The sequence below is a fragment of the Staurois parvus genome, unplaced genomic scaffold, assembly GCF_062004578.1.
Source record: "Staurois parvus isolate SC_StPar_1 unplaced genomic scaffold, SC_StPar_1.0 ptg000414l, whole genome shotgun sequence".
Classification (NCBI taxonomy): Eukaryota; Metazoa; Chordata; class Amphibia; order Anura; family Ranidae; genus Staurois; species Staurois parvus.
This window is the reverse complement of record NW_028318210.1, coordinates 6,835,971-6,861,556: the sequence shown is the minus strand read 5'-3', so window position 1 is coordinate 6,861,556 and position 25,586 is coordinate 6,835,971. Positions and strand designations below refer to the sequence as shown.

The 25,586-nt window shown below is 42.7% G+C and overlaps 1 protein-coding gene across 1 annotated transcript in view; it reads right to left on the bottom strand.

Moving 5' to 3' along the window:
• The window catches only part of SPTBN5 (spectrin beta, non-erythrocytic 5), a 435,120-nt gene that overhangs the window by 298,951 nt on the left and 110,583 nt on the right, over nt 1-25,586 (bottom strand). The window contains exons 22-23 of the mRNA XM_089686901.1: nt 15,735-15,961; nt 10,718-10,904 (exon numbers count right to left, since the gene is read on the bottom strand). Coding sequence (XP_089543027.1) covers nt 10,718-10,904; nt 15,735-15,961 — 414 coding nt within the window. The remainder of the gene's footprint in view (nt 1-10,717; nt 10,905-15,734; nt 15,962-25,586) is intronic.

The following is a 25,586-nucleotide window of genomic DNA, read 5'->3' as shown; positions in this document are numbered from 1 at the left end:
AAGTATTAACCGGTATTCACCAGAGCTCCTAATGGTGGAGATGGATTGGGCTGCGTGTTAATACCAGGTCGCAGATCTCAGGATCACCCCACCAGGGAATGAGCAGACTGGGAACCAATAGCGGATCAACAGGTTAGGGATCAGACGAAAGCAGAGTCGGTCACAAGCCAAGGGTCGGTCACAAATGGTAGCAGATCAATCGTAGTACGTTAGGATGAGACGAAATCGTGGTCAGGAACAAGCCAAAGATCAGTAGCGGAGGATTAGACAGCAGCAGGAACAGTAGCAGGATATTGGCTGGAAAGGCACAATAATCTGGCAAGGAGGAAGTCCAAGGACATGGCTTATATAGGAAGTTCATGGGAGGAGCAAGGAGTTCAAGGTTCAAGAGCAAATAAGGCACAAGGCAGGATTATCCAATAGAAGAGGCAGAGTGTTGTCCAGCATCCCAGGTAGCTCAGTGAGAAGAGTTACTGCCTGACACAGTAGAAGTCCCAGGTTCAAGTCCAGGCCCTGACAGTACTCCCCTCCTCCCAGGACGTCCTCTGGACGTCTTAGGACTGGGCTTGTGTGGAAACCTCTGGTGGAATTCTCTTGTTAGTCTAGGAGCATGAACATTCTCCTCAGGCTCCCAAGAATTTTCTTCTGGCCCATATCCTTCCCATTGAACCAGATACTGTAACTTATTCCTAAAGATCCTGGAATCAAGGATTTTCTCCACCACAAATTCTTCTTCACCCTGTACCTCAACAGGTGGAGGAGGTGGAAAAATTCTTCCAGGGAAAGGATTTTCCTGAAACGGTTTGAGTAGTGATATATGAAAAACAGGGTGAATCCTCATACTATCCGGAAGCTTTAAGCGAAAGGTGCCTGGGTTGATTTGGGCAGAAATCTGAAAAGGACCCAGAAACTTTTGACCCAACTTAGCAGATGGCACATGGACCTTCAAATTCTTTGTTGATAACCAAACTTTGTCACCCACATGAAACGTAGGAAGTGTTCTCCGGTGTCTGTCTGCAGCCTTTTTGTAATATTCCTGAGCCTCCCTCAAAGTCTCAATCAATTTCTCTTGAATCTCCTGCAATGTAGTTAGTCTATTGGTAACAGCAGGGATTGGAGTTGTGATAGGGAGATCAGGAATAAAAACTGGATGGTAACCGGTGTTTAAGTAAAAAGGACTTTGAGAGGTGGAACTATGTTTAGAATTGTTGTATGCAAACTCTGCAGTGGGAAGACAGTCCACCCAGTCATCCTGAAGATAAGTGACAAAGCATCGAAGATACTATTCCATTGTTTGATTTGTTCTCTCAGTCTGACCATTAGACTGGGGATGAAAAGCAGAGGACAGATTAATTGTAACACCTAAGGCTGAGCAAAAACTTCTCCAGAAATTTGAAGTAAACTGCACACCTCTGTCAGACACTACATCATCAGGGATTCCATGCAGTTTAAAGACTTCTCGAACCATTAGTTCTGCAGTCTGTTCAGCAGTGGGCACCCCCTTAACTGGAACAAAATGGGCCATTTTAGTGAGACGGTCAACCACTACCAAAATGGTGGTCATTCCTTTTGAGGGAGGTAAATCCACCACAAAATCCATAGAAATAGACCCCCATGGTCTTGATGGAACAGGGAGTGGCTGAAGCAACCCCAAAGGGGAGGCTCTGGGAATCTTATTGCGTGCACAGGTCAAGCATGAGGTCACATAGCGTTTGACATCTTTCTTGTACCCCGGCCACCAAAAGGAACGTGATAATAGTTCTTCAGTCTTAGCGACTCCAAAATGCCTAGCAAGTTTGGAATCATGAACCAACTTGAGAGCTTCCACCCGAACAGATTCAGGTACATAAAGATAATGTCCTTGAATCCAAAAGCCATTCTTATAAGTCAGGTTAATGTCCGTAGGTGGATGATTGAGAAGTGGGTCATTCTCATACCCCTCTTTAAGAAGATTCAAGAATGCCTTAGGACTTGTGGCCCCTAGAAAGTTCTTTTGAGGCAGGATTGTGCATTCAGAAGTGTTCTCCTGGAGAGGCCCAGACGACATTCGTGATAAGGCATCAGCCTTGCCATTTCTTGACCCAGGTCGATATGAGATAATAAAATTGAACCTAGAAAAGAACAGTGACCAACGTGCTTGTCTAGAAGACAATCTCTTGGCAGAACGGATGAATTCAAGATTTTTATGATCCGTGAAGACAGTCACAGGATGCTTAGCCCCTTCCAACAGATGCCTCCATTCGGAAAAGGCTTCCTTAATTGCCAGCAACTCCTTATTCCCAATGTCATAATTCCTTTCAGCAGATGACATCAAACGAGAAAAATAAGCACAGGGATGAAGCTGCATTTTTTCCCCTCGTCGCTGAGAAATGATAGCTCCCACGGCGGAGTCTGAGGCATCCACTTCCACAATAAAAGGTAGCTCAGGATCAGGATGTACCAATATTGGTGCAGATGTGAAGAGAGTCTTTAGCTTACTAAAAGCAGTTTGTGCCTCAGATGACCATGCAGAGGGCAGTCCTTTCTTTGTCAGCTGTGTAATTGGTGCTATTACTTTAGAGAAGTGTCTTATGAATTTCCTATAAAAATTGGCAAATCCAATAAATCGTTGTATTTCCTTAACGTTTCCAGGGGCAGTCCAATCCACCACTGCCTTGATCTTTTCGGGATCCATGCTCACTCCTTCTGAAGAAACGATATATCCCAAGAACTGGATCTGGGCTCGTTCAAACTCACACTTCTCCAGTTTGATGTAAAGTCGGTTCATCCTTAACCTTTTGAATGCAGTGCAGACATGCTTGCGATGCTCCACTAGGTTGTCCGAAAAGATGACGATATCGTCCAGATAAGCAATAACAAACTGGTCCAACAAATCTCGAAACACATCATTTATGAAGTGCTGAAAAGTCGCGGGAGCATTACATAGGCCAAAAGGCATAACTAGGGACTCAAAGTGTCCATATCTGGTTCTAAAGGCAGTCTTCCATTCGTCGCCTTGACGCATGCGTACCAGGTTATATGCCCCCCGTAAGTCAAGTTTTGTGGAGACTTTGGCAGAGCGGAGTCTTTCCAACATCTCTGCGATTAAAGGGAGTGGGCAACGGTTTTTAACAGTGATTTTATTCAAGCCCCTAAAATCAATGCATGGACGCAAGGTGGAGTCCTTTTTCTCAACAAAGAACAGGGCTGCTCCTGCAGGAGATGTTGAGGGTCTGATAAAGCCCTTCTCCAAATTCTCATCAAGCCACTCCCTCAGCACCTTTAACTCAGGTTGGAAGCAGTTCAATGGGACAATCGTATGGACGATGAGGAGGTAGTTGATCCGCATTTTTCTTATCACAGACATCTCGAAACTCATGGTATTGTGAAGGCAGATTGTCATATGACTGTGTAGTTACCATATCAGCCTGTGATTTCCTGATTGGTAGACAACTTGTAGCACATGGTTTCCTACAATGTTACTCACAATGGGGAGATGTAAAATTTATGGACCGTGCTCCCCAGTTGATGAAGGGATTATGGGTAGAAAACCAAGGGATGCCCAGGATGACAGGAAATTCAGGTGATGTAATCAGCTGAAAGCTGATGGTCTCAAAATGGTCAGCCTGAAATTGGAGTACTAGAGGAACTGTTTCATGAGTAACTGGTCCTGATGATAAAGGTGAACCATCAACTGTCTCCATATCAATAGGGGCAGATTTGTTTCTCCTGAGAATATTATTATTGTGGGCAAACTCTATGTCCATAAAGTTTCCCCCAGCCCCAGAGTCCAGCATAGCAGAACAAGGAATTTCATGGCCCTCAGTGAAAAGTTTGATAGGGACAACAAAATGAGACTGTTTAGGACCAACTTTATTTTCTTCATCGATCAATGGGGAGATAGACTGGGTAATTGAATTTATGTGTTCAGGCAGGATAACATCAGTCGCAGCAATTGTTCTTTTGACTTTATTAGGACAATTGACTGCGTAATGCCCAGAGTCCCCACAATATAAACATAAATTCTCCAAACGTCTTCTCTCCTTCTCTTGAGTAGAAATGGATCTTTTAATAGTATCTACATGCATAGGTTCAGGTGTGTTAGAATCTGAATAAATGTTTAAATCCTTCTGACTGAACTGATTAGCAGAAAAACGCATGCCACCATTACTTCCTAATCTCTCCTTTCTTCTTTCTGTCAGTCTCTGGTCAATCCGAATGCATAATTGGATGAACTCCTCAAGATCGTTAGGAGTCTCTACTCTGGCGAGCTCATCCTTCACCTGTTCAGAGAGCCCCTGCCGGAACTGACTCTTTTGCGCTGCTGGGTTCCAGGTGGTATCTGAGATCCAGCGTCGGAATTCAGTTGTATACTCCGCAACAGGGCGTCTACCCTGCCTCAAACTATGCAGCTTTGCTTCAGCGGTAGCGCAGCGGTTGGGATCATCAAAGACCTGGTTCATTGCAGTCACAAAAGTCGCAAAACTGTTTAACATTGCATTGTTTTGCTCTATATAGGGAGAGGCCCAAGCTAGGGCTTCCTCAGTCAGGAGGTTTATAACAAACAATACCTTCTGCCTCTCAGTATTAAATGCAGCAGGTTGCATCTGGAAATAAATGCGGCATTGGTTAAGGAAACCCCTGTAGTGGCGGCGGTCTCCATTGAATTTGAGTGGCAGAGGCATGCGTGTATTAGCAACATCGCGGGAGCACATGTCCAGCAATCGTGTCTGCAGAGCATGGATCTCTTCCTGTTGCCCCTCTACTACACTTTGCAGTTCAGCAAATTTCTTTTGGTAGGTAACACCAAACTCTTGTAGCTCTGAAATTTGCTGCCTGACAGGAGCCATGGCATTTGCTATAGCGGCCTCCATGTGTGCGCCAGATTATTCTGTCACGGTGTAAGGTCAGGTTCAGAGACCAGTTGCTATAGCAGTAAAAGGCTTACCTGGAACCAGCAGGATAGGTACACCAGCGGATCCCCCTGGGAATGACGCAGGCTCACCGGAGGTGCTGGGTCTAAGTATTAACCGGTATTCACCAGAGCTCCTAATGGTGGAGATGGATTGGGCTGCGTGTTAATACCAGGTCGCAGATCTCAGGATCACCCCACCAGGGAATGAGCAGACTGGGAACCAATAGCGGATCAACAGGTTAGGGATCAGACGAAAGCAGAGTCGGTCACAAGCCAAGGGTCGGTCACAAATGGTAGCAGATCAATCGTAGTACGTTAGGATGAGACGAAATCGTGGTCAGGAACAAGCCAAAGATCAGTAGCGGAGGAGTAGACAGCAGCAGGAACAGTAGCAGGATATTGGCTGGAAAGGCACAATAATCTGGCAAGGAGGAAGTCCAAGGACATGGCTTATATAGGAAGTTCATGGGAGGAGCAAGGAGTTCAAGGTTCAAGAGCAAATAAGGCACAAGGCAGGATTATCCAATAGAAGAGGCAGAGTGTTGTCCAGCATCCCAGGTAGCTCAGTGAGAAGAGTTACTGACTGACACAGTAGAAGTCCCAGGTTCAAGTCCAGGCCCTGACACAAATAGCACACTTGAAATGAACTCTGGACCTTTTATCTGCTCATTGTAATTGGGATAATGAGGGAATAACACACACCTAGCCATGGAACAGCTGAGAAGCCAATTGTCCCATTACTTTGGGTCCCTTAACAAGTAGGAGGCACATATGCAAACTGTTGTAATTCCTACACCGTTCACCTGATTTGGATGTAAATACCCTCAAATTAAAGCTGACAGTCTGCAGTTAAAGCACATCTTATTAGTTTCATTTCAAATCCATTGTGGTGGTGTATAGAGCCAAAAATTTTAGAATTGTGTTGGTGTCCCAATATTTATGGACCTGACTGTATATCTTTTATTAATATTTTAAAAAGTAAGGGTCTCAACACTGAACCTTGGGGTACACCACTGATGACCCCAGACCATTCAGAGTATGAATCATTAACCACTACTCTTTGATTACGATCTTTTAGCTAGTTTTCTATCCTTTTACATACCGATTTTACCAAGCCCATAGATTTTACCTTACACATTAGCCGTGTGTGGGGAACTGTGTCAAACGCTTTTCTTCCTTTCTTCCTTCCTTCTTTCCAACCTCCCAGTGAGTTCCTTCCTTCCTGCCTCCCAGTGAGTTTCTTCCTACCTTCCAGTTGCTTCCTTCCTACATTTATTTATAAGGCTGACCTCAGATGAATCGAAATTTGGCTGTTTCAGCACAAAATTTTAATATTTCAATCCATCTGTGGGGGGCCCCAGGAGGCCAAACTGTGGCTCCCCAGCAGCTGCAGAGCTCTGAGAGTCTCTCTTCCACAGCCCAGAGCCAGCACTGACAGTTTCCCCCTCCCCCCCCACATGGACAGGTGAGGAGAGAGAGCAGGTTCTGCTCCTTCTCCTCCAGCCCTCTCCTCCTGTGTCTGCCCAACAAACACCCCTTGGGTTGTGCCTCAGAGAAGGAGATGTGTGGGCAGGAAGTTTGAAGCTCAGCAGCCAGCAGAGGAAAGATGCAGCCTGGCAGTCCATCCATCCACTGTGAGTGAAGTCTCCCCCTCCCTCCCTTCCTTCCTGCTTCCCAGTGAGTTCCTTCCTTTCTTCCTGCCTCTCAGTTCCTTCCTTCCTACATTTATTTATAAGGCTGGCCACAGATGGATCGAAATTTGGCTGGTTCAGCACAACATTTCAATATTTCAATCCGTCTATGGGCAGTCTGGTTGCACTAAAGTTCCATCACTTGAAGGGCCCCTGGGCTCGGAACTGCTCAGTCTCAAATGCCTGGGCCTATTTATTGTCTCAGTCTGGGCCTGCTCCCCTGTCACCTTTTTACCTCTTGGTGTCAAGAAAATATGTCAGAGGCAATTCATACTGATAGCAAACGAGCTACAAGGAAAGAGGTAACAGACATAAACTGCACTTATTGCTCTGTATTGAGACAAATACACACTATAGAGGGATATGCTTTGTTCATATTTCATGCCTGAGGGTTACAACTGCTTTAAAGCTCACTGAACCTCACTGACTCCAGTACATTTCACAGAAATCGGGCAGGCATAAGCACTACATAGTTTCTGATAAAGCTAAAGGAGATTATATGATCACATTGTAATGTGTACAGTCAGTAAAGATGGGTGAAACTGGAGCGCGTTACTTTTCTGAAATTTCTGTGAAATTGGGATATTACATTGCCATTCTGCCATTTCTGTGAAACTTACTGGTGTCACACAATGAATGCACAGAAATGGCAAAATGTAAGTGAAACATCCTGATTTTCACAAAAATTTGGGGGAAGTAAAAATTTTCACCTATCTTTACTGACTGTACACATCACAATTCCTTTATACAATCTCCATTAGTTCTAGCAACAACTTGGGACTGCCTGATTAGATACAAGTGAAATGGATTGTTTACACTGACCTCATCTTACACCATTTTAATATATCAAGAGGAAACTGTACAGAGAATGTAAAGTGTGTGGTCAGTTCAAGCACCATTTCATTTGCTACACAGTGTTGCCCCCCCAACCCTCCCACCCCCCCCTGTGCTTTCGGGTCCCATAGTCGTTTCATGGTCTGTTGGCTTGTCACTGCTATCTTGGGCTCTGTAAGAGAGGTTTCCCCTCACTTACTATCACAGTGACTACGAGGCAGGAAGCTAGAACCCATGCCAGCATTGTATTGCTCTCTTTGATCCCATTGTAGTTTTTCTTTTACTTTCCCGCTCGCTTTATTGAAGTTGTGGTCTCTCTGCGGATCTCCAGCGGTCCCCTGCTAGGGCAGACCTATAGCTCTGCATTCCACAAAACTCTTGCTCCATGTCAACTCAAGAGCTCTAGCTATGATTCTCTGGGAGCGTGCGGGACCTCTGCAGAGAGACAACTGCTTCCTCACAAGGGGCAAGGGATTTTTGTTTAAAACATGCTAGCGGGAGACAGACTTTTCTATTCAGAATGTGGCTGTTTTCTAAACAAAATCAACTGTACAACTTTCCATAGCCTTTGTTTTGTTGTACCTTGACTGTATTTAACTGAATAAAAATTAACGTTCTTTTGGGCTTTAGGTAATCATAGCCACCCCCTAAAAGTTTATAATATGATTTTTCTAACATTGTACTTGCAATGCAGGTACTGGGCAACATAAATCTCTGAATTAAAAGAGTGATGCTACATTTAAGAGACCTGTATTAAACAGGAAATACATCATATTTTAGGTCACTGCATGACATTGACTTTTATGGCCAGTCATTTGACTTTTATTGCACTGTTTATGGAAAAAAAGGGGAAATAGCGGAATGCATTCCTGTGATCTGCCAAGGTAAATGGGACAGTAACAAACATTCTGTGTTTTAGAGCGGTAACCACTAAAGGAAAGAGTCTTCTTCCTCAGCCTTGAGTTTTATGCTCCTGGAGCCTCCTGAGAAAGCATATTGGCTGCAGACAATTTCTAGGAATGTTTCACTCTTGTTTCTTTGGCAAGACAACTTAATTGTAACCATGTTATGTAATATAGCTATCTGAGAGTATTTATTAGTAACATGTTCCTAATAAAAAGCTGTTTTTGCTACAAGATAGTCTGGTAAAAGTATTTTCACATGACATACTGCAGACCATACATACAATCTGGGCAAAATATAAAAAGAAAACATATCTAGTACATTTCTAGAAACCATGCATATGTTTCTATGTTTTGTATCTTTACAAACACTGCAAATAAAAATAAATACTTGGCGATCCTCACAGAAAGCCAGTGAGCACCTAACTTCCCGTAGAGAGTTGACAACGCTATATCTACTGCACTGAAATCTCAAGCAGTGTTGTCAGACTTGAGTTCTCCAAAATTGGACTACAAAACATTTCCCTCTTTACATGCCTTTACACTATAAACCAACAACAGGATTAGAAGCTCACTGGATCTCTGGAGGGATCACTAGGTGTTTTGCTGTACTTGCAGCATTTTTAAGGGGATAAGGGGCAATGTGCAAGTATTGGAAACATATATTGCATTTTTTAAATCTTATTTTGCTCAAACATAAACTTTGACATGATTGTGTATGGGTGATGAAAGACTGACAATTAGTACTGTAAAAGTAAACACATTAAGTCCTCATGCGCACTGGATGTTTTTACAGCTCCTATTTTTGGTTTTTGACGTTTTTTTCTACAGCAAGTAAACCCCCCAGCATGTTCTCCTATGTGTCCATGCACATAGACTGTAATCAACTGTTTTTGGCAGGGACATTTTTTGGCTGAAAAAAAAACCCAGGACTAGTGGATTTCTAGAGGATTTTGTTAGCTGTAAAAATGCTCTAACACTAGAAATTGCGGCAAAATGCTGTAAAACACAGCAAACCTGTGTTTTTGGACTTTTTTTGACCCCAAAACATTGGTAAAAAACGCAAACGTGAAAAATGCCGCTAATCACGGCAAAACGCCACTAAATGCTAATGCAAGCACGCTAAAAAAAGCTGAAAAACTCACAATTTTAATGTGACTTTACACAGCTAACGTTACCAGCGTTAACAAAACGTTCAATGTGCATGATGGCTAACTCAGGTGGATGCAAATCCTTCAGCTTCATGCTTGCATGGACGATCATCTGCAACTCCTGTAGTTGATCCAGTACTTGGCCCAGTTGAATGCAACAGCCTCAATAGCCAGTAGGAAGGTACAGGAGACAGGAAAAATTAGGCCATTGTTGTAGTCACTATTTGCATATCGGATCACTCAGGATTTTTGGATACCCAGGCACTTTGTAGATAAAGAAAGCATGCACGCAGGCACCTGCTCTATGGAACTAGGGTTACCTAAAAAGCTAGAGCATCCACAAAAGTTTCAATTTAGGTATTAAAAACTTGCATTGTGAGTTTCAGACATCTTCCAGCACAGTGCATAGTTGCCAACTGTCCCGAATTGGTCGGGATAGTTACAGTTTTTGAACAGATGTTCCGACAAGAGCTCATCCCGGGCTGCATATCAGAAATCAAAGCTGATGGGTTTCTCTCATTCACATTGACCAAGGCCGGCGCCACAACTGGAACTGAATAATGATGTGTCACATTGGGGTGCACATTTGACAGTGAGCTGTGCTGTTTGCCAGCCAGCCAGGGTTTTCACATGAAGACACAGAGAATAATGCAGGAACATTTCCTTCTGCCCACTTCTGTCGTCCCCCCCCCAAGCAGCTGTTCAGGCACTCTCATTGGGGGCTCCCTCTGGACTGAACATTCCCGAGGTGAAGCCTGCCCCTGAGACTTTGTCCTGCAGTTTGAGTGGGTGGGTGAATCCAGCATTACAAAACAAATGATTGTATATTCCTGCAATTTTTGCAATATAAGTGTATGTTTAAATAATCTTCTGGGTTAATATCAATATTCAGAAGGTTTAATCAATCCATATGTAAAGCACTGCATAAATTGTAGGCCCTATACCTGCAACAAATAAATATGTTAATGATATGCTTCTAGTAAAACCACACCCATTTTACATAAATGCCTGCCCCCAAGTCCATGCTCTGCCTACAGGGGCTTTCTGGACACACACAAAAAGGTGTCCCTAAAAACTTTTTTGAAATGTTGGTAACTATGACATTGTAAAGGTTTTAATCAACAACAAATACATTTTCAAATAAATCAAGTAGACATTGGTCGAGACATAGAAAGAAAATACAAAGCGGACACAGAAATAATTCCTGGGGGGTCTAGTCTGAAAGGAATATACATGTATTTATACCTTATGTTTCTGAAGCAAGCTTTGAGCTGCATCCAAGGACTTGCCAACATGAGTAGAACTGGCTGCAGGCATCTTTTCAGCAATCCAGGTCATTTCAAGATCAAAGTAATGATAAAACTCATATTGATTTACTTTAGCTTGCAGGAATTCCCTTCTTTTGGCCAGTGGCTCCTGGAGAGATTCAAACCTGAAAATGTAAATCAACATGCATTTTGTAGAAGGTACATGCAAACTCATTTATCAGAATCTTCAGTATGCCAAGGATATCAAACTTAAAGCCCTGCTCCACGGTATTAACAACCGCCCCCCCTCCAATCCCACTGGTATGAAAAAAAAAACCTATCCAAATACCAATTTTCCTTAACTTAAAGTGTTACTAAACCCAGGACCCTGCATTCACTATATTTAGTCTCCCAGAATACACAGAACATGGAGTTTGTGGGGCGTTTTTAACGCTTGGCAAACGCCTAGCAACTGCCGCTAAATCGCGCATGCGGCATTTGCGGAGCGTTAAAAACGCTCCGCCAGCACCGGACCAACGCTTGTCAAACCCTATAGGGGCGTTTGGCAAGAGTTGGAAAAACAGTCAAGTGTGAACGAGCCCTAAGAATGAAAGTGAAATAAAATCCCACATTTTAGGCTGTCACCAGAGCAGGAATAAATGGGGAATCTTCCAGTGGGAACACTAGTTCTAGTAATTCCGGTGACAACCAGGGATTACAAACTTTGGAGGGATTTCCTCCCAATTCCTGTTTTGGCTATGAGACAGGAAGTGAAGGGAAATCTCTCCAATGAACAACATGGTAAAAAAAAGACAGAGGTCATAACTCTCTTTTCAATCCAAATTTAGAAATGCAGGTACAAAATACAGAAAAATCAAGAGTGTTAAATGCTTTCAGCAATTTCCTTTCCATAAACAATTTTATTAATGTGCAATGTGCCTCTGAACTCACTAGCTAATTTGAATTTTTCAGAAGACTCCTTGACACAAATCTCTCCCTCCTTGCCCTTCATAGCCCTCTCTTCTTCTGGGGGAGTCTAATTACAGTCTATGCTGGCCCAGCTACTCTGCCCGTCAACCGACCCACATAACCTTATATAAAAACCAAAATATATGAGCGCTGGGTTAAGGTAAGAGTGGAGAGCTGCCAGCATAAAGAGGGAAACCTCAAAGTCCTCCAAAGAAAATATGTAAACAAGTACAAATATGCAGCGCTAGAATAGCATTGATGAGTAAATAAATGTACGTGTATAAAAGTAGGCAAAAAAGATGCTCAAAACTGGCATATAACACTGTTAACAGATAAGAAGACCAGTTTGAGGTATAATTTCACAGGAGCAGATAATGATAATCATACTTTAGTCCTTATATATGCACATATATGAGAGGAGACACAAATGCAGTAATAATCAGAGAAATGGCGTTTCGCAACGCTACGAGGTGAAAAAGACCAGTCTAGGATATCATCTCTTAGGTGCAAATGTTGACAATAGTACTCTAGTCCATATAGTAGATAAAGCAAATAACCGTGATTCCTGTGGCTGTGAAAATAGGTGTACAATGCACTAACCAGATAGCACAAATGATTGTGCATTGGAGTATATAAGACCTACTCCTTGGTACTCAGGGAATGGAACCTTTAACACAGATGAAGTCATCAAGGCAGGATCAGCCACCAGGGCAGGTTACCAGTCTCCAGCAGTGTGAATCACAGCCATCAGGACAGGTTAGCAGTTTCCAGCAATACCGGTCTCAACCATCGGAGGGGATCATGCAAATATGCATAGATCAGATATGAAGAAACACCTTAGGAGAAGGGGGGGGGAGCTCGCCAGTGGAAATAACAAGCCCGAGAGAAAAAAGCTCCAATAGTGTAGTAGTTTTAATGCTTGAGATAAAAATGACATCAGAAAACAAGAAATTCCAAACACTTACATCAATCAATAAAAATGTTGCCAGCCATATGGGAGGCCGTGTGGTGTAATGGTACAGGTTGGGGGCACCTCCCTAATGCGTTTCGTGTAACACACGATATTTTGCTGAGAGGGAGAATTTGGGGGGTGAAGGGTACAGTTTGGTCTAGTAGGGGTAATTGGGGGGGATGTGATTCAATCTTCAATTATTCTTCTGTTGCTCTACCTGCAGCTCCACTGATGCATTCCCACCTTCTGGCTTCTGCCCGCCACTGCCAGCATTAGTGGATAGTTGCTAGGGCTGCCTGGTGTCTAGCAACCAACCAAGGGGGTTGTTCCACCCCCAACATTCAGTCGAGGAGAACAGAACTTCCTCCTCTAGATCAGACTGCTGCCTGTGTCCTGCCTCTCTCCTTGCTTTAGGTGTACCTGAGGGCTAAGACAGGGCTGTACTAACTGCACAGCATATACAAAATAAAAAAAAACACTGTTACCAAGCCCATCAAGGGCACACTAGTGGAATTCAATGGGTGGGGGCACTGATGGGGGACCTCTAATGAAGGGGACACCGATGAAGGGACCTCTAATGAGGGACACACTGATGAATGCTACGTGGGGCTGTCTCTTTGCTGGATTGGGCTGTCTCTTTGCTGAATATATGGGACTGTTTCTTTGCTGAATATATAGGGTCATCTCTTTGCTGGATTGGGCCATCTCTTTGCTGAATATGTGAGGATGTCTCTTTGTTGAATATATAAGGGATGAATATATGGGGCCATCTCTTTGCTGGATTGGACCATCTCTTTGCTAAATATATAGGGGATGTCTCTTTGCTGAATATATGGGGATGCCTCTTTGCTGGATTGGACCAACTCTTTGCTGAATAAAAGAGGCTGTCCCTTTGCTGCTCTTTGGCCAAAATATAATTCCTTACTGTTAAATTTTGAAAGCACTGATGATGTGCAATATAACTTTCGTTTTCATTTATTAGGTTGTAAGTGGGTGCACTGAAGGACTCGTAGGATGGCCACTGGGCGGATTTGGTGGGCCCTGGGATATGTTGGTGGGGAGGCCCAGGCCTAAAACTGTGTAAGAGGCTGCAAAATTTCTGATGACTGCCCTGGGAGGATTGTGGTTATTGACCCCTAAACGGTATGAGATGAGTTTACTGGTGAGGAAACATTACGTAAACATGCTATTAGGATTTTGCGATCCACTGGCAGAGTGTGAAGTACTCTCAGATCCCATACACTTTTGCTAAGAGAAAAGAAGAATCTGATATAACACCGTGTGGTACAGTTGTTGCTGTGTATCCCATGTGTGCTGTGCATACAGTGACAGCCCCCCCATTATGATTAATAAATTACAGTGACTGAAGGAGGCTGAATTTAACTAAAAGACATCATGAAATGGGTAGAAAATAAAATGGACTGCTCAGTCTACAATGCCCAGGCCTATTTTTGTCCCAGTCCGGGCCTGCCCACAGCTATTACCTTTTGTGTCACGCAACCCTTCCTCCTAGATTGTAAGCTCTAACGAGCAGGGCCCTCTGTTTCCTCTTGTACCAAATTGTATTGTAACTGTACTGTCTCCCTTATATTGTAAAGTTCTGTGCAAACTGCTGGCACTATATAAATCCTGTATAATAATAATACAGAACGCCTCCCGGTAGCCAAATTGAACTACATTTTACAGAAAATTATAACACTGCAGATTGAAAAGGAAAGGTAATTCTTAATAACATTCAATTACAATATGACTTGTGTAGCAATTGTATACACTATATATATTTTTTTATTTGCTATACTTTTCCACAAAAGTGGAGCTAGCCATTAAAGCAAGACTGTAATAGTCAGCTGGGCAATTAGGACTGCACATTCAATGCAAAATGTAATGAAAACCACATGACAAAACAACCAGTAGATCTATATATACAGAAAAGATGAGTCAATCTAGCATGGCCAATCAGTCAGTATGTGGCTCCCTGGTTAACCCCTGATAGAGCTTCCTGACTCCTTTTTGGCCCCGAGCAGAAACACAGGCTGAACACACAGTATGTCCACACCTGTAATTTAACCCCCAAGTGAAACAAGTGCTAAACAAAAGCACTTACAACCTCCAGAAGCTATTGGTCTCCAGAAGATACCTAAACAAAAACATGTTCTAACAAAAAAGAACCAATCTGTTAAGAAGGAAGGGCCTAGATCTTAATACCCCTGATCTCCTAAGTTCAAGGGATGAGAGCTCCATGTCTGCCATATTGTCAGGTCTGACAACTAACCTCTCTAGGCAAAGTTGATCAGGAAGAACCCTGAACTATCTTAAGCACAACAACCTGCAAAGATAGTGCAGTGTCTCCTAAATTTAGTGCAAGCATTTTGTCCAAACAACTGAACGGGGAGGGTGTAAAGAAGCACCCTGAGAACAGTAGGAAAGTGAAGAACTATGGACTCTGATACCAGACCAGTGAGTTGCAAACAACCAAAAATGAATAGCTTAAAATATCCTCCCTGGTAAGTGAGATATACCCCTGGAGGACTCCCAGAGGCACCCTGCTGAAGAGCAATTCTGCCTATCCCTGGTGGACAACCATAGGTCTAGGTATCAACCTGCTGAAAGAACAGGTAGAAGCTCACTCCAGCCTCATGAGATCCCCAAAGGTGGTGTCCAAGGTAGATCCAAACAGATAACATCCCTCAAAAGTTAGGCAACTCAGATGCTCTTTAAAAGAGGAATTGATGCTACAGCAGCATAACCATACTGATCTGCATTTGTATTGATAAGAGACCCATGTGAGACAGCAGTTTAGATGCTTGCAACAAGTCATCACAGCTGAAGCAAAAGGCTCCAGATATCATCTCCACCTGTTCAGTTAAAGAGGGGTCTACAATTGCGTTGAAGAGGTCCCTTTCAATCAAAAATATGGGTTTTTGCCATTCCTGACTGTGCAGTGTGGTAGACGTGTATAAATTACTAGGCCAGCTAAACAGATTTACAAATCTTTTTTTCAGGTAATACTGTTTACATTTGCATTTGAACTGTGTAAACTTAACTTTTTACTTTAATTTTTATTTTTGTGCCACTTCCCTGTGGTAACAGTTACCTTCGCAGATACTTCATAGTTTCATCCATGATCCCTTTTGAGTTGAAATGGTTGGTAGCCATCTTCTGAGCTCGGGAAACGATAGAGTTCATTTTGTCAGCCAACTCCTTGCTCTCATTTTCCAGCTGACGGTGCTCTTTGAGAAGGTCTCGGCTGCTTCTCAGATCATGGACTGACTCTGGAGTTTGCAGGACCTTCTCTATCTTCTCAATCTTTACTTTGGCATCCTAGGTTGGAACATAAGGAAGTGTTGTATATGTAATTAGCTATATTATTACAAACCTCTGTTACTTGTTTATATGAGTGCACAAAATTTACCATTTATATCACCAGTGACAAATGCTCTGTTTTATTTTGTGGCTCAATGACTAAAATAAACTGCACCATTTTATAGGATATCCCCATAATAAATAACACTGACTGCCAAGATCAGAGTAAGTAAGCCATGGGTGTCAGGTAAAGTTCACCATCTATAAAACATCAAGCTGCTGAACTGGATAGCACTTGGATATCGATCTGTAGTCTCCTTGTGCTCATGTTTAAAAAAAGATTTAGTAGCTGAACCTCAATCCCCACACTGGAGCAGGGAATATTAGATCTCTTTTCAATTGCTGCATGTGCCTGTGCAGCATTATATCTTCAAATAAATATTGCAATGCTTAGCAAGCACGATCATGCAAGATCTTGGTCAAAGAACAACATAATAAAGCCCAACTCCAGCCAAAAACATTTTATTCAATGTTGAGAGAAGAGTTAGAGCCTCTGTTAGGCTTTTATTGTCTTTTTGTATCATTATTGGGGAGTTTTTTTTCACGATGAGCGTGGCTTAGAGCTTTTGACAATGTTTCTATTGCTATCTGTGCCCTCTTGTGAGAATGACAACTGTAACCTCCCATTCACTATTTTTTTATGGGCGTCACAGGGACAAGCGAGGAAAAATCTGCCCCAATGGGGTAAAAAAAATTTTTGCCTCTTCCCTACTCTCTCCAAAACTAATAAAAAATTTTGGCTGGTGGTAATCTTAGTGACTTTTAACAATCGTATTGTCTTTTAACAACTCTTCCTACCCCCTCTAAGTGTAGTCCACCTAGAAAATTACCAAGTTCCTCCCTAATCTAGCTATATTGCTGGGGGTTGCCAGGAGCAGGGGCGGACTGACCATTTGGAAACTCGGCACTGTCCGAGGGCCCGGGGTCAGTAGGGGGCCCCAAGAGATGCCCCTGGTACCTTTTTCATAGGCTTTTTTGAGTTTGGGCAAGGACACAGGGGCCCCATGATCCCCTATTACCCGGGGGCCCCATGAGTTGTCAGTCCACCCCTGGCCAGGAGTATAGCTTCCAAATAAGAATAAATTGTGGTGACCATGCGCACGAAGAAGAGTTATCGGGACCCTGTAAGAAGAAAGGTCCATGAATTTGAGAGAAAGGTCAGTATTATCTCAGGTGAGCTGTACTTACTGTAGGAGAGGGAAAAGATATGAAGGTCACATGGCTAATTTTTTGGAAATATCGCATGAGATAATAAAAGAGTCAATTCATCAAAGTAAAATATCGAATGTGAGGTAAATACCGCACATTTGTTGAAATAATGAGATATTTACAAAAAGAAAAATTAGATAAAACATTAAAGGATAAGTTCACATAAAACATTAAAGGATAATTTTTTCTAAATTACAGCTCCCCTACCAATATACCATTAAAGCGATAATAAACCCACGGACAAAAGAAAAAACAATGACCCCCCCCCCAGATTTAGGTCATAATGTACTAGTATGCATGGCAAATACCGTTCCTTAACCACTACCCGACCGGCCGTTCTATATAAATGGCCGGACGGTGGCAGTGCAGGGTCGGGTGGTCGTTTATAAACGGCCTCCCCGCTCCCTGCTTGTGCACGCTCCCTGGGAGCGTGCAGCACCGCGATCCGGTGCCCACTGTGTCCTCCGGACACAGTGAAACACCGATCGTCGGACGGGACCTCTGTACGAGGTCCCAATCATGTGATCACTGATTGGCCAATCAGTGATCACATGCAAAGTGGTAAGCAAGATGTCACTTGTGACATCATTGCTTACTATGTGGGAAATCTGTGAATGATCACAGAGGTCACATGGTACAAGGCTATTCACAACAGCCTTGTACCATGTGACAAGCTGTGACCAATCACAGCTCACTCAGTACTTCTCCAATGACTGCAAGAATGCAGACAGAGAGAAAGAGAAATGATTGCTTTTACATCCTATATGGGTGTAAAAGCAATCAGTGTAAAAAAAAAAAAAATCTTCATCACCCCCCACAAGTACTATAGTGTCACCATGGTGACACTGTACTGCTACGGTGACAGTATGTAAAAAAAAATTAAATAAATAATATAATAAAATAAAATAAAATAAAACTGTAAAAAAAAATGTTTAAAAATTATAATGTTTGGTTATAAACTAATTTGGATTTTTTTTTTTACTAAAAAGATAACGGAATACATTTTGGCCAAGATTTATGATGAAATATTATTTATTTGCAAAATGTTATTTAAAAAAACACTTTTTTTTGAAAATTTTTGGACTTTTTCATTTACATAGCAAAAAAAATAAAAATCCCAGTGGTGAATAAATACCACCAAAATAAAGCTTTATCTGTCTCAAAAAAATGGTAAAAAATTAATTTGGGTACAGTGTTGCATGACCGCGCAATTGTTATTCAAAGTGTGATAGCGCTGAAAGCTGAAAATTGCCCAGGTCAGGAAGGGGGTAAAAGTGTCCGGTCTGGAAGTGGTTAAGACCCAATTACCGGCTGCCTGCTTTGTGAATATTTCCTTAAAGGTGCACCTTTAGGAGATATTCACTGTACCTACAGATGTAGCTGCAACTTCAAAATGGACTCTACTTCCACTTTAATGTACCTCAGTCGTAGAAAAATAAAAGCTTTCTTTGATTTTGAGAACAAGGCCTTACCTTAGCCTTTGCTGAATTTCTTAGAAAGCTTCATCACTTGCTGGTATGTAGATTTTAGACAGATCACTACCACCCACTCACACAGGTGCACGGTTTTCCAATTCAATTAATCAATGATCACTGTTCTCACTAAATACACAATCATCAATTTTTTTTCTATCTCAACCGCTTCCCGTCTGTCCTATAACAGACATACTGCTACAGTGTGGTACGGGTGAGCAAAATCATGTATATATATACGTGATTTTCCATTTCCGGGTAGGAAATGCACAGTACAGCCATCCAAAGCAGTGTGATTACAGTGAAGCACACTGAAACCTCCCCCTAGTAAAATACTCCCAGCACACAGTTAACCCTTTGATTGTCCCTCATGTTAACTCCTTCCTGCCCAGTGCCATTAGTACAGTGTCAGTACTTTATTTAGCACTGATATCAGCCGCAGTCCCGCTATAAGTCGTTGATTGCCGTCATCACTAGTAAAAATAAAAAATTCCAGTATATATACCGCCATTTGTAAACGCTATAGTTTTCACGTAAACCAATTAATTTACACGTGTTGGGATTTTTTTTTTTAGCAAAGACATGTAACAGAATACATTTTGGTGTAAATTTATGACGAAATTAGATTTTTTAAATTTCTTTACTGGACATGTTTCATAGCAAAAAGTCCAAAATATTGTTTTTCTTTCTCAAAATTGTAGTTCTTTTTTTTTTTATAGTGCAAAAAATAAAAAATGCATAGGCAATGAAATACCACCGAAAGAAAGCTCAATTCATGGGATAAAAGGATGGAAATTTCATTTGGGTGCAGCATTGCATGACCGCGCAATTGTCAGTTAAAATAACGCAGTGCCGTAATGTAAAAAACATGGCCTGGTCAGGAAGGGGGGTAAATCCTCAGGTGGGCAAGTGATTCATTCATCTTGCATAGATCGTTCATTTAGCAAAGTGAGCTAAGCAATCACATAACAGCCTATGTGGATAGAATTGTAGTACTGAAAACAGGAGACGTGTGCCCTGGGCTCTGTAAAGCTCACCATACACTATACAATCTGATTGTACAATCTCCTTTAGATCAGCTATGTAGTGCAAGGGCCTGCCTGATTGAATACAGAGTGTTTGGATAGATGGTGTGTCCACCTATTATATAGGTTGTACAAGCAGATTGTATAGCGTATGGCCACATTTATACACCTAAAATGAACTAGCTGCACTTTCAGTGCCATTCATTGTTAACCTTAAAACAAACATAGAAACAGGCACACATTTTGTCATGTGAAAAAACAGGTGACCAGTGCAGCAAAATGCACCGTAAAAAAACGTGCAACCCACATCATGCCAAAATGTCCCATGAACTACTTTGCTACGTGTAGCGCAGCCCATTAAATAATGGGCTGCCCTATGTGGAAAATGAGCCAAAAACAAATGCTCCCACTGAATGGGGCCAGAAAGTGAAATTGGTTTGTTTACACAAGAACAATGAGGCTCCTTTCACATGTGTGTTTCCAAATGCATGGCAAACAGCACAGAAAATGCGCTCTTTACATGTTAAAGGCAACTCGAGTGCGGCAAACGCACCAAAAACTGCGGTAATGCACCATGCTCTGGTCCAGGGGCGGACTGACCATTTGGAAACTCGGGCAGTGCCCGAGGGCCCAGGGTCAGTAGGGGGCCCCATAAGATGCTCCTGGTACCTTTTTCATAGGCTTTTTTGAGTTTGGGCAAGGACACAGGGGCCCCATGATCCCCTATTGCCCGGGGGCCCTATGAGTTGTCAGTCCACCCCTGCTCTGGTCCAGAATAAGTTCTGGAGCTTTTCTGGGGAAATTGTTACAAGCAGGGCATCCCTTTCAAGTGAATGTGCTGCCCTATGTGCGACAAGTGAAACCGCTCCAAAACACCCAGAACAAACGCATGCGGAAATGTGTGAATGGGGCCAGACAACTGAGTGTCTCTGTCCACTCCCTTCTATGTTCTTGTATAAAGATGGGCATACACTATGCAATCTGATTGTACAATCTCTGTTCAATTTCCTTTAGATTTACCAGAACTATGGAATAGGAGGACACACATGAACAATCTATTTAATTTGTATCACCCTTCTCTGCCCAGCTTCCTCCTCTTCTCCAGACTTCTCACCCTGCTCCTACCTGCTCCCTTCTCCTCTGCTCTGGACTTCTCACCCTGCTCCTCCTAGCTCCCTCCTTTACTTCAAACTTCTCACCCTTCTCTGGCCAGCTCCTTCCTTCTCTGCTCTGAACTTCTCACCCTGCTCCTCCCAGCTCCTCCTCCTCTGTGCCAGACTTCTCACCCTGCTCCTCCCAGCTCCTCCTCCTCTGTGCCAGACTTCTCACCCTGCTCCTCCCAGCTCCTCCTCCTCTGTGCCAGACTTCTCACCCTGCTCCTCCCAGCTCCCTTCTTCTCTGCTCCAGACTTCTCACCCTTCTCTGCCCAGCTCCCTTCTTCTCTGCTCCTCCCAGCTCCTCCTCCTCTGCTCCAGACTTCTCACCCTGCTCCTCCCATCTCCTTCCTTCTCTGCTGCAGACTTCTCACCTTGCTCCTCCCAGCTCCTTCCTTCTCTGTTGCAGACTTCTCATCCTTCTCTGCCCAGCTCCTTCCTTCTCTGCTCCAGACTTCTCACCCTGCTCCTCCCAGCTCCCTCCTTCTCTGCCCCGGACTTCTCACCCTGCTCCTCCCAGATCTCTCCTTCTCTGCTCTGGACTTCTCACCCTGCTACTTCCAGTTCCCTCCTTCTCTGCCCCGGACTTCTCATCCTGCTCCTTCCAGCTCTCTCCTTCTCTGTTCTGGACTTCTCACCCTGCGGCTTCCAGCTCCCTCCTCCTCTGCTCTGGACTTCTCACCCTGCTCCTCCCAGCTCCCTCCTTCTCTGCCCTGGACTTCTCATCCTGCTCCTCCCAGCTCCCTCCTTCTCTGCCCCGGACATCTCACCCTGCTCCTCCCATCTCCCTCCTTCTCTGCTCTGGACTTCTCACCCTGCTCCTCCCAGCTCCCTCCTTCTCTGCTCTGGACTTCTCACCCTTCTCTGCCCAGCTCCTCCTTCTTTGTTCTGGACTTCTCACCCTTCTCTACCCAGCTCCCTCCTTCTCTGCTTCCGACTTCTCACCCTGCATCTCCCAGCTCCTTCCTCCTCTGCTCTGGACTTCTTACCCTGCATCTTCCAGCTCCCTCCTCTCCTGCTCTGGACTTCTCACCCCGCTACTCCCAGCTCCCTCCTCCTGTTCCAGACCTCTCACCCACCTTGCTCTGCTGCGCTATCTCCATTACCCTGTACTCTGGTACCCATTACCTGGCTGCGAACAACAAGTGGATCGCGATTGATGTGTTGCTGACCCCCGAATTACAGAAACTCTGTACTGGCCAGAAAGTGAAAAGTACATAATGTATCAGTGTGAAATTGTTCTCCTGTGAGCTCAGGAATGATAAGAAATTGTAACATTTCATCAAAAGGAGATCATTTTGTGAATGAAAGCACACTAGAATGTTTTCCTAGTTTCACAATATTACTGTGTGCCTTCTGGTGCAGTGTTAGCCTGCAAAATAAAAAAACTGAAAAAAAGCCAAAAATAAAACAAAATTTAAGCACTAAGTATTGCAAAACATAAATATTTAACACATTCGGTAATGTTTTTTAGTGAATTGGCTACTTTTGAGATAAATACAGCATGAGTTTTTTTAACTCAAAAATTCATGCGGTATTTATCTCTTAGTGAATTGACCCCAACTTCACTAAAAGTGATGATGTCCTATGTGAGTCCTTTAAATGAGAATATTTTTCCCTGGTATCAGTTGCATAACTACAGAGTAATTTTTCTCCAATGAAGGCTACAAATCAGTTCTGATTAGGCATGAACAGTTTTTTTGCATATGAATTTTAAGGTTGGTGAGAGATACTGTTAGACTAAATTGTAACAGGGTATATAATATTATGTTATTTGTGAGCTGCAGGATTTCTTTGTTGGTCTACTCGTCTCACTCTCTTCGTTAAGGCCAGATTTAAAAAAAAGTAAACCCAAGCCATGGTCTCAGATGGCAACGCTCCATGTCAGCCACCCTAACACTTAGGCCCCAAGTACACGAGACACTTCTGAACAATGGAAACTGACTGCTGCAAAACGTAGGTTAAAAAACGTCTGTTTAGCCGCGTTTGCATAATGCGTTTATGCGCATTTGCGGTTAGAAACGTTTTTTTAAGGAGAAGCACAGGAGCAGGGGTGGACTGACCATTTGGAAACTCGGGTGCTGCCCTAGGGCCCGGGGTCAGTAGGGGGCCCCATGAGATGCCCCTGGTACCTTTTTCATAGGATTTTTTGAGTTTGGGCAAGGACACAGGGGCCCCATGATCTCCTATTGCCCGGGGGCCCCATAAATTGTCAGTCCACTCCTGCACAGGAGAACCTCCCAAATGCCCAGAATGCACTGAAAAGTGGTAAATTGTTAACTATTTCGGACTGTTTCAAAGAATTACACAGAGTAGAAGCAGAGAGAGCAGTATGTGTTGAGATTAGCTTAGGTATGAGTAGCTCATTAACATTTCTTTTTTTCCAAGGGTGGGATAGGTGTCTGGTGGAGTGAGTCATTAAGGCCACCTGGCAGGGGGTCTTCATGAGGAATTTGAGGTGTAAATGGTCATTAACATATCTTTTGTTTCCAAGGGTGGGAGAGGTCTGAGGTGTGAATTGGTCATTGCAATGTGTGACAAGCTTGGTAGGAACATCCTTTGGTCAGTGTTTTGGCCATTTGAGTACCTTTCCATGCATTTTTCATGATGAAAAAAGGCTCTGGACAGCATGGGGAACTGGAAGAGTTAAAAAAATTTTCAAACGCAAACGCTTATAAACGTGATTTGCTGCGTTTAGCCGCATTTACAAGCATTTTCCATTTGAAACGCTGATAAAATCGACTGCTGAATGCAAGTTTTCTGTGATCAAAAAAATATTGTAAACTCAAATGCCTGTAAACGACTGTAAACGAAGATGTGTTCATGGACACATAGGAAACATTAGGGTGAGTTCAGGGGCTGCTGAAAAAAAGGCTGAACAGCTCCTAAACGTGAGTTTATCAGCTGCAGTGTACATGAGCCCTTACACACCACGCTGCTGCCAGATAATGACACAAGTCACACAGTAGAATAATAAAATAATAACAATAAAAGATTCCAGCTTAACATCTTGCCCACTATATGACCATGTCTTTACTGATACTCTGCTTGCATTAAAAAATGTGGAAAGTGTAACTCCTGCGCTACCTATAAGTAAATATCCAAATGTGTGATCAGCCACTGTTTGGATCAATGTGTGTTCCCATACCTAGATAAAGCAAAATAATCAAATGTGTGATGCTGCACAGCTACCCTATATTAAATGTGTGAATAAATTAAATTACTAAATGTAATCCAAAATATGTGCACCATCCTCACTCCACATGAGTTGCAGATCAAAATTATATAAATATAATGAAAAGCTCACATACTGTAAACAATAAACATCTATGATAAAGTGAATCAGTAACTTTTTAGGATTCACTATAGGATTCACTATACAGTATTATGGTACTTAATCCATACAGTTCAAGTGTAACATCATAAATTATGAGAATAGTGGAAATCTTGTTCAGTGATCATCCAACACCAACAGCAATACCTGCTGTGCCTCCAAACTTCACACAATAAGTGCCACCTTTGTGCTCACAGAGCTCTCACCTCCAGACTGATGTCATACAGCATGTATATGATAATCAACCCAAATTTCAGCAGTATTCAGATCTTCAAGGGATGAAATCACGTGACTATGACGTAACGCATAGGGCGTGAGCGGAGGCAAAAGTGGACTGGAAGTGACATAATGCAGAAATAAAGTCCTGTATTCCTATGCTTTGATGTGATTTTAAAGCTTTTAAAGTGTAAGTGCATTTCGTTTTTAATAAAAATTAATACCATCAACATACTACCATAAGAGGCTTGTTGATATCCTTTCCCTCACATGGGCAAAGCTAATATGGCGGCATTAATAAACAAGAGTCCTAATGGTGCCTTACTGCTCATATTACCGAAGCCTTTGGAAAGTAAATGTGGAGAGTCCCTAGTGGACTGGAGGTGTAGGCAGATCTGAATACTGTTGAAATTTGGGTGGATTATCATATGCATACTGTAGATTTGTATTATTTATGTGAGCTGTTCATTGCATTTATATATTTTTGATTTGTAACTCATGTGGAATGAGGACGGTGCACATATTTTGGATTGCAATTAGTGATTTCATTTATTTACACATTTAATATAGTGGAGCAGTATCACACATTTTATTATTTTACTCTGCTTGCACTGCCTGTGCATTTTTCAGCAGCAGCATTGTGTACTGTATACCAACAGATCAAGCACTCTAGGTCCATACCCCTAGAATCTAGTTCTGCTTGCTTCCATGTGACCAGACAAAAATAGATTATATGGATATTGGTATAGATTGATTGATTGATTGATTGATTGATTGATTGCTGTGGACATAATGAACATTATGTAATGTAATGTAAATTTGATCCTAAACTTGTTAGAGTGATACTACGAATAGAAATAGATTGGAAATGGCGTAAATTAACTCCTAACCATACTGAAGTACTGTTCTGCAGGGCACTTGTCACATAAAGATGGTTTTCAGGGAAATATACAAGATCATGCAGTGAGCAGACATCCTTGCAGCTGGCTTTAAAACATAGAGAGAACCCAAAACAGTCAACTTTGTAGGGATGGGGGGGGGGGGGTCTTCAAAGTTGGCCTAAGGTAGCAGAAAGTATAAAGCCAGCCTTGCTTAGCATACATTACTATGTCTACCTTCCTTCTTACCAAGCAGGGGCGGACTGACCATTTGGAAACTCGGGCACTGCCTGAG